The following is a 10,221-nucleotide window of genomic DNA, read 5'->3' as shown; positions in this document are numbered from 1 at the left end:
TGCAGTTTAAAAAAATATGGATAAGAATAAGAGATAAAAGTAACAAGTAATTAGAGAGGAGCAGTAAAAAATAACAATATATACAGGGGGGTGCTGGTACAGAGGCCTTCAATTTTTGGGGCCTTCCTCTGACACAGACAGGTATAGAGGTCCTGGATGGCAGGAAGCTTGGCCCCAGTGATGTACTGGGCCATACGCACTACCCTCTGTAGTGCCTTGCGGTCGGAGGCCGAGCAGTTGCCATACCAGGCAGTGATGCAACCAGTCAGGATGCTCTCAATGGTGCAGCTGTAGAACTTTTTGAGGATCTGAGGACCCATGTCAAATCTTTTCAGTGTCCTGAGGGGGAATTGGTTTTGTCGTGCCCTCTTCACGACTGTCATGATGTGCTTGGACCCAGGGGCCGTTCTGGGGGGGCCCAGTGCCCCTGTGACAACCATTTTGGACCCCCTAAATGTGGAGTATGAAATCATTTTTACATAACACATTTTTGCTATCGTTCTTTTTTTACAACCGTTATTAGACAGTGGCAACGCGGAACACTAATGATTATGAACATGGTCTGTTGCAGGCTAATGCAGTGAAGAAAACGATATGACAACAATAACGTCTAATGTAACTGGCCCCTCTAACAGTACAACTGGCCCCAGCTTGGCCCCCCCATTCCAGCCTTGTGTAGGTCTACAATCTTGTCCCTGACATCCTTGGAGAGCTCTTTGGTCTTGGCCATGGTGGAGAGTTTGGAATCTGATTGATTGATTGCTTCTGTGGACAGGTGTCTTTTATACAGGTAACAAACTGAGATTAGGAGCACTCCCTTTAAGAGTGTGCTCCTAATCTCAGCTCGTTACCTGTATAAAAGACACCTGGGAGCCAGAAATCGTTCTGATTGAGAGGGGGTCAAATACTTATTTCCCTCATTAAAATGCAAATCAATTTATAACATTTTTGACATGCGTTTTTCTGGATTTTGTGTTGTTGTTATTCTGTCTCTCACTGTTCAAATAAACCTACCATTAAAATTATAGACTGATCATTTCTTTATCAGTGGGCAAACGTACAAAATCAGCAGGGGATCAAATACTTTTTTACCTCATCGTATGTAAACTTCAGACTTCAACTGTATATCTTTTTTTTATACCTACAGGAGTCCTAAAATTAGCTAAATGATCCATCTTAAAACAATTCCATATGTTAGCTTAATATGGAATTGTCTTAGATGCCAATAAAGGCCATAACTTAATATTATGATACCTTTAACAGCCACATCGGATGGATTACTAGAAACAAGTCCAAGTTAACCATGTGAAATAAAAAAACTTTTTTATTAGTTAAAGAAAATGTATCAGTTCTGAATCGTCTTGTACCGAGACAAATAGTCAATGTAGATCTGTTGTAAACACAAAAAGCCTTTCAGTGTCAGTGTCATAACACAACAGTCGTATGGGGTTGGAGGCAGAGCGGGGTCCTGAGACGGCGTCTATGCCGGTCCAAGTCTCCAGAGCTGAGCTGTGAGGACGAGCTGCTGGGGAGGTCGAGGGGGTGGCTGAAGATGTGGGCTTCATCACCGGATTCTCCTCCTGACGCCTCAGCGCCTCTGGCTCCATAGAAGACACGTATCCCTCCGCTGCCGACGTATCCCTCCGCCTTAGTTGCGCAGGGCGTTTCAGAGGGGCGAGCGCTGCTGCCTGGATGGGCTGCCTAGTTGACTGCCTGGTTGCAGAGGAAAGGGTTGTCTGGCTGGTGGCCACCGTGCCAGGGAGGGGTTTGAGCTTGACTTCCAGACAGTTCCTCTTCACATGCATCTCCAGCTGGCGTCTCTCCTGGGTCAGGGTCACTGGGTTTGGGGACATCTGGAGGGAGGACTCGTCCAGAGATTGGCTGGTCTGGGTGGGTCTGGTAGTGTGGTTCTCGGCTGGCTGGGGAGTAATGGTGCAGCTGGTGCTGGTGAAGGGAGTCTTCTCCACAGGCCTGCTTTTGGTAGGTGAGCTGTTGGCAGGTGAGCTGTTGGCAGGTGAGCTGTTGGCAGGTGAGCTGTTTAAATTGTCATTGAGTTTGGCTGTAGCTGCAGGACTAGTAGCCTGGGTCTCCTCTCTCTCCTCCCCTGGCCTTGTCCTGTCACTCAGCCTGAAACACAACTCCGTGTTTCGCTGCCCTCGGCCAACATGGTCGCTCACGTTGCCCATGATCTTGCCAGGGATCTTAACCGTCTTGCCGTCGCCGGAAGCGGAGGGGGCATGGGCAGCCAGTTCGGCAAGGTGGTCTCCCACGTACCTGGTGACCAGCTTGGGGAATCCCCAGAGGCGCTGGCTCTGCTTGCGGCGGACGTGGGACTCCAGCTTCTCCTGGATATCCTGGGTGATGAAGGTGATCTGGACCTCACCCTGCAGGTACATCCGGATGGACGGCTTGTCCTGACCTTTAGAAAATAAAATACAGATTGTGGGTGCAGGGGTACATTTTTTTTACAGTGTTGATATTTGGGGCAGTGACTTCAAGCATCAAAAAGGAGATTAAGCTTGGTAGTGTTAACTCTTATAAAGACTTGGGTTTACCTTTACCCTCCGACCCACTGCAATGGAGACTAGGAGGGTTGTTGACACACTGTAGGGGGAAGGCTGGAAGGCTGGTGGTTTTCCTGGCGATCCTTTTTGTTTTAGCTTGAGATGAGGTGGAGGTAGAGGTCGGGTTACAGGTGGTGGTTGAGGTGGACTGGGTGGTATCGAGGTGGGTGGAGGTGGGCTGGGTGGTATCAAGGTGGGTGGAGGTAGAGGTGGGGTTACAGGTGGTTGAGGTGGACTGGGTGGTATCAAGGTGGGTTGAGGTAGAGGTGGGCTGGGTGGTATCGAGGTGGGCGGAGGTAGAGGTGGACTGGGTGGTATCGAGGTGGGTGAAGGTAGAGGTGGACTGGGTGGTATCGAGGTGGGTGGAGGTAGAGGTGGGCTGGGTGGTATCGAGGTGGGTGGAGGTAGAGGTGGACTGGGTGGTATCGAGGTGGGTGGAGGTAGAGGTGGACTGGGTGGTATCGAGGTGGGTGAAGGTAGAGGTGGACTGGGTGGTATCGAGGTGGGTGGAGGTTGAGGTGGGCTGGGTGGTATCGAGGTGGGTGGAGGTAGAGGTGGGGTTACAGGTGGTTGAGGTGGACTGGGTGGTATCGAGGTGGGTGGAGGTAGAGGTGGACTGGGTGGTATCGAGGTGGGTGGAGGTAGAGGTGGACTGGGTGGTATCGAGGTGGGTGGAGGTAGAGGTGGGCTGGGTGGCATCGAGGTGGGTGGAGGTAGAGGTGGACTGGGTGGTATCGAGGTGGGTGGTGGTTGAGGTGGACTGGGTGGTATCGAGGTGGGTGGAGGTTGAGGTGGGCTGGGTGGTATCGAGGTGGGTGGAGGTAGAGGTGGGCTGGGTGGTATCGAGGTGGGTGGAGGTAGAGGTGGGGTTACAGGTGGTTGAGGTGGACTGGGTGGTATCGAGGTGGGTGGAGGTAGAGGTGGACTGGGTGGTATCGAGGTGGGCGGAGGTAGAGGTGGGGTTACAGGTGGTTGAGGTGGACTGGGTGGTATCGAGGTGGGTGGAGGTAGAGGTGGACTGGATGGTATCGAGGTAGGTGGAGGTAGAGGTGGACTGGGTGGTATCGAGGTGGGCGGAGGTAGAGGTGGGGTTACAGGTGGTGGTGGTCCCTCCTTCCTTCAGTCTCTCATTATGGGCTACCTTCGATTAGATTACATCAGATTACATTAGATTACATCAGATTACATCAGAATACATTAGATTACATTAGATTACATCAGATTACATCAGAATACATCAGATTACATTAGATTACATCAGATTACATCAGAATACATCAGATTACATCAGATTACATCAGATTACCACCAAACCCAACAACTCCTCACCAGGGGTGCGTCCAAAATGGCACCCTATTCCCTACGTACATATATATAGTGCACTACCTTAGACCAGAGTTATGTCACCTTATTCCCTATATAGTGCACTACCTTAGACCAGAGTTCTAGGGCACCCTATTCCCTATATAGTACACTACCTTAGACCAGAATTCTATGGCACCCTATTCCCTATACAGTGCACTACTTTAGACCAGAGTTATGTCACCTTATTCCCTATATAGTGCACTACCTTAGACCAGAGTTCTGTGGCACCCTATTCCCTATATAGTGCACTACCTTAGACCAGAGCCCTATGGCACCCTATTCCCTATATAGTGCACTACTTTAGACCAGAGTTCTATGGCACCCTATTCCCTATATAGTACACTATTTTTGATCACAGATCTATGGGGGATAAAATGCCATTTGGGACGCAAAAATGATATTTTAAAGGGTACAGACCTTCTGTTGCACATTGACTTCCAGGGTTCGTTGGTGCCAGCTGTGCAGCACAGGCGGGTCACTTTTCCCTGGAACGATCTCAAACAGTTGTCTCACTGAAATAATCCGTCTCACTGTCATCGGAGTCTTGGAATGGTCTACACGGTCGGCATTCTGAGTCTTGGAGCAATCAGAGGGGTTGGAGAGGTCTTTGCAGCCAGGTGAAGACTTAACAGTAGTAGCAACCACAGGAACATAGTCCCCTTTGTCGTCCATCTTGGTGGTGTCGTAGTAAACGATAGTAGGCTGCCGAGGGCTTTGATGATACTCCAGAGGCAGGCGTGAATCAGGAGGAGTCAGATACTTAGAGGAGCTAGGGGAGGAGTCACATACTTAGAGGAGCTAGGGGAGGAGTCAGATACTTAGAGGAGCTAGGGGAGGAGTCAGATACTTAGAGGAGCTAGGGGAGGAGTCACATACTTAGAGGAGCTAGGGAGGAGTCAGATACTTAGAGGAGCTAGGGGAGGAGTCACATACTTAGAGGAGCTAGGGGAGGAGTCACATACTTAGAGGAGCTAGGGGAGGAGTCAGATACTTAGAGGAGCTAGAGGAGGAGTCAGATACTTAGAGGAGCTAGAGGAGGAGTCAGATACTTAGAGGAGCTAGGGGAGGAGTCACATACTTAGAGGAGCTAGGGGAGGAGTCAGATACTTAGAGGAGCTAGGGGAGGAGTCAGATACTTAGAGGAGCTAGGGGAGGAGTCACATACTTAGAGGAGCTAGGGGAGGAGTCAGATACTTAGAGGAGCTAGGGGAGGAGTCACATACTTAGAGGAGCTAGGGGAGGAGTCACATACTTAGAGGAGCTAGGGGAGGAGTCAGATACTTAGAGGAACTAGGGGAGGAGTTAGAAGGATTCACGTACCTCGAGGGGCTGGGAGAGGAGCAGCGGGAGGCATTTTCGGAGGAGCGGCAAGTAGAACGGCAGGAGGCGTGGCAGGAGGTGTTGGATGCTTGCGTGTTGCCATGGTATCTGACGTGCCCCTCATCATCTCCTGGTAGTGGGCTAAGACTACATGGTTGTCTGGGGCTTTCCACTGGGCTGGGGCTATCCAATGGGTGAGGGCAATCCAGGCTATCCAATGGGTAGGGTCTATCCAGACTACCGCCCAGGAACCTGTCCGGCCGTTTGTTACAGTGTCGGCAGGTGCTGCAGTCACCACCACTAGATCTGGAGGAGGATCTAGACGATCCGGAAGATCTACAATGTGATCTAGAATGTGTTTTAGTTCTAGAGGTGTTTCTGCAGGAGGACCTCCCAGAGCAGGAGTCAGAGGTGTAGCTGCAGGAGGACCTCCCAGAGCAGGAGTCAGAGGTGTAGCTGCAGGAGGACCTCCCAGAGCAGGAGTCAGAGGTGTAGCTGCAGGAGGACCTCCCAGAGCAGGAGTCAGAACCATAGCAGCAGCAGGAGGAGAGGTCAAAGTTCGCTTCAGCGTTCAGTCTGTCTATCTGTAGCTTCTTCATGTCCAGCAGCCCCTCCAAGTGCTGGAGGTATTTGTAGTTGAGGGTGACTCCCTCTGTGAACCTGTTGACCAGGTTTCTGCAGGACAAAAATCAATCAATCTCAAATGGCACCCTAATTAATCCCCTGTGCACTACTTTTGACTAGAGCCCTATGGGTCCTGGTCAAAAGTAGTGCACTACATAGGGAATAGGGTGTAATTAGTTTTTTAATTCTGAATTATTCAATGGTAATCTTTTACTTTTATTTTTTTATTAACCCACATGAAAGATCCCTTTGAATTCACAATAAATTATGAAAGAGGACTTACGAGTCAATCTCGTCGTAGACCTCATCCTGTTGAAAAAAGCCACAGCAAAAATTGGTATAAGGATCATAAAATAGACATTTAAGGCCTAAATTCTGCCTGTCTGGAAATCTGCTTCCTACAGTATATGTCACACAAACGTAGAGTAAGCCTACTGGCACAACTACTAGATCTGAAGATGGCGCCGACAGAGAGGGTCGCCTCACTTCTAGTCCTTAGGAAACTTTGCAGTATTTTTTTTTTTTTTTAAAATGTATTATTTCTTACATTGTTAGCCCAGAAAATCTTAAGTGTTATTACATACAGCCAGGAAGCTTTTCCATCCCTTTACTTAGATTTGTGTGTATTAGGTAGTTGTTGTGGAATTGTTAGATTACTTGCTCAGATATTGCTGCACTGTCAGAACTAGAAGCACAAGCATTTCGCTACACTCCAATAACATCAGCTAACCATGTGTATGTGACCAATAAAATGTGATTTGATGGGGGTGCCTGGTGGTAAGATGGTACAACTGCAATAATTTGTGTTTACTATTATTTACTACTATTAAACTCGTTTTCTGTTCATTATTGATATAAATGATAATGGGATTGGGTAGAAAAATACATCTGGGATATGTATATATTGGCCCCATTCTGCATGGAGAACTCTCAGTTCTGTTTTGGGCCCCATTCTGCATGGAGAGATCTCAGCTCAGTTTTATAAGTGGTGAGCTCCTGATATTGTAGCAAACTCAGGGCATAGCCCTGAACAGGACTCGAACCAGAGTCCAGCAACTGTCAAGGTAACACCTTAACCGTTACACCAAGAGGTCTGAACCCATTGATGAGGAGACTAGATGTTGGCTTAAGGTTGTTACAATACCCCCTTCCTTCAGGAGAGTATGTCCCCACGCTTCTCTATACCCAAGTCCCTCACGTGGACACGCCTCTCCGAGGTCCCCACGGCCATCTGACATCAATATAGCAAATTCAGGGGGTATCCCCAACTGGGACTCGAAACCGGTTCCATCGACTGTCGAGGTAACACCTTAATAACCGTTACGCCAAGAGCTCCGAACCCGTTGATGAGATCGCTAGGTGCTGGTTTAAAGTTGTTACAATATGCTCTTATCTATTCAGTTCTGGGGGATTGGAGTCAGACATGCTCTGCTTTATGATAGACAGTTTAGTTTGAGTTAAGTCGGGTCACGCTTTTTCCCCTCTTCCCTTCTCTCCCCCTTGTGGTTGATATCAAGTGATCTGGAACAATAGTTTTCCATTTCTATTAGTTTTATCATCCAAAACTTGGAGAAAAAGGGAGCGATATAAAATAAGGAACAATGGTCGGCTGACAGGCCTGCTCCTGCCAACGTGAAACACGTAGGTGTATTAGCCCACCAGTCTGAGCAAGCGACACAGTGAGAGGTGTTTTCCGCCCGCTGGTGTTGGATCGAGGTGAGCACTTTTCTCCACGGTGGATCGCATAGCTGTCCATTTGTGCTTAGTTTTAATAGGCACAATCTTAGTGAAAACATCTCTCTCTTCTTCTCTCTCCTTGTAATTATGTAGTACAAATAAATATGTGCCCTGTTCACAACGGTCTATTCCTAGGCAGTGCGTGAGTTTCAAGTTTGGGGAAGCTAGCAAGTTATCCCGTGTGGCTCAGTTGGTAGAGCATGGTGTTTGCTAACGCCAGGGTTGTGGGTTCGATTCCCACGGGGGACCAGTACGGAGAGAAAAAAATGTATGCATTCACTACTGTAAGTCGCTCTGGATAAGAGCTTCTGCTAAATGACTAAAATGTAAATCCTACCATTTCTACAGATCTGTATGTCAGTTATAAAATTGCCACATTTATTTCAATTAACTTTAGGCTGCAGTGACTACTGTTACCGAATCTTGTCCTATATGCTTAGGCTACTCATCACATTAGGAATTGTATTTTATTGATAGCCTGCAAATACTTGGTGATTTATTTCAACCCCACACCCCCATCCACTGCAGCACTCCCTACTCAAAAACGTCTTCCTGCTGCAACGTCTACGGGCTTGGCGTACAGCACAGTACTTACATTATCTTTCCGCAGATGGATAACCCAGAAGAGGAAAAGGAGAACGGAGAGGAGAGCCACGAATAGTTTGAAGTACCCGCTGACCACCTCTGAGCCTAACTTCTCCTCGGAGGCTTGGACGAGCCGGGGCACTAGTTTACGGAGGCCACAGTCCTCGACTGAATTAGCGAACATAATGGCTTCTTCAGTCACACATCATCCACGACCACCGTAGGATGAAAGATGGCCAAAAAATGCGCACGGAGATGTAGCTTCTTCTATCCAGTGCTGTTTAGATAATGCGTTGTTTTACCAAAGGGGAAACTTGGGGGTTGAAGTAATAAGCAATATCACACTGTTACCGAGCTGTTTGATGGATACAGTGAGTCTGACCACAGCGGGATGTCCTGGAACACGGTAATAATGGCAGGTTACGCGCCAAGCTATTATGATGAAATAATTGGTGTTCTGCGTTACGCAACGCAATGGAATTGGAAACAGTTCTGGTACAACAAAACCCCACGTTTCCAAATTCCAAAATCCTGCGGTGTCGATTTACCCCCAAAATGCGCTCTTTGTAGTCATAGACTAGGTCTACTCTACTGTAATGCAATCTGTATTTTACCCAAAGAGAAAATAGCAATCGTTAGGTATATATGTTATTGTTGTCGGGTGAGGATTCCACAAATAAAAAAATGGAAACAGCATCACCAACCTTTTGTTGATGGACACTTTATTGGGCTCCTGCCCACAATATTAGGTGATTCAGACAAACTGATATGACTAAATAAAAGTTTACTGCTGCTGCTGAGCAGTAGACTACATGTTGAGGAATGAATAAGGCAGAATAGTTCATCATGTAAGTTATTAATATACACAAATACACACATCAAAACCAAATGTCTTTTGTCCATTTTTTTTAAACTAAGATCACTTGAAAAATGATAACTGATACTTTCAATACTTTTCACAGTTTGTATTTAAAATAGGCCTAACAATGTTGTACAACATCCAGTGAAACAATATATCATGTTTTAAATCAGAGCTGTAATATATCTAGAAGCAAGGCCACCTGGAATCATGTTTTAAGTCAGAGCTGTAATATATCTAGAAGCAAGGCCACCTGGAATCATGTTTTAAGTCAGAGCTGTAATATATCTAGAAGCAAGGCCACCTGGAATCATGTTTTAAGTCAGAGCTGTAAATATATCTAGAAGCAAGGCCACCTGGAATCATGTTTTAAATCACAGCTATAAATATATCTAGAAGCAAGGCCACCTGGAATCATGTTTTAGATCAGAGCTGTAAATATATCTAGAAGGGTTGAACCATGTGGATGTGAAGGAACGTCTCACCAACCCAACCACATGCACTCACACATGCCAGGATTTGGCTTGACCGTTGCCTCAAGGGGATTGACAGAGGGCACACAGAGGTAAGCAGGTCTGGTGGAATAAACCAAATAAAAACGTTATATTTAGATACATTAGAAAGTATGTTACAACTTAAAAGTTTAATATCGTGAAGTTTCGATTTTTAATCTTTTGGACATCAGAAAATGTTGAAGAAATCCTATTGAAGGATCTGCATTCATATGATAAGATATATAAAACCTAGCAGAGAGTAAATCCAAATGACAACCTCTTAGAAAATAATATAAACTATTGGAAGGATACAGGTTGTGAGGAGAGACGCTGGCAGACGAGAAGCAAGTACAGGGAGTGAACATTTAATAAATAACCGACATGAAACAAGCAAGGACAGCGTCTAGACAGGGGAAACATAACGACAATAATGCTGACACAGGGATCAAACTGAGGAACAGACAGATATAGGGGAGGTAATCAACAAAGTGATGGAGTCCAGGTGAGTCCAAATGAAGCGCTGATGCGCGTAACGACGGTGACAGGTGTGCGTAATGATGATCAGCCTGGCGCCCTCGAGCGGGAGCAGGCGTGTGACAGTATCCCCCCCCTCTAGGGGCACCACCCGGCGTCCCACCTGGGCAAGCCTGACGGGCCGGCCGAGACGCGGGAG

The 10,221-nt window shown here is 47.1% G+C and overlaps 1 protein-coding gene across 1 annotated transcript; it reads right to left on the bottom strand.

The window, feature by feature from the left end:
* Nucleotides 1-1,355: 1,355 nt before the first annotated feature.
* On the bottom strand, nucleotides 1,356-8,379 carry LOC106596202 (serine-rich adhesin for platelets). Its single transcript, XM_014187518.2, has 6 exons — nucleotides 8,206-8,379; nucleotides 6,157-6,182; nucleotides 5,250-5,924; nucleotides 4,347-4,698; nucleotides 2,556-3,705; nucleotides 1,356-2,419 (listed from the first exon to the last, which is right to left on the bottom strand). The coding sequence occupies exons 1-6, from the start codon at nucleotides 8,377-8,379 to the stop codon at nucleotides 1,380-1,382; spliced, it is 3,417 nt and encodes a 1,138-aa protein (XP_014042993.2). The 3' UTR covers nucleotides 1,356-1,379.
* Nucleotides 8,380-10,221: the final 1,842 nt, after the last annotated feature.

This window comes from Salmo salar, chromosome ssa03, assembly GCF_905237065.1.
Source record: "Salmo salar chromosome ssa03, Ssal_v3.1, whole genome shotgun sequence".
Lineage (NCBI taxonomy): Eukaryota > Metazoa > Chordata > Actinopteri > Salmoniformes > Salmonidae > Salmo > Salmo salar.
This window is presented reverse-complemented; position numbering and strand designations above follow the sequence as displayed.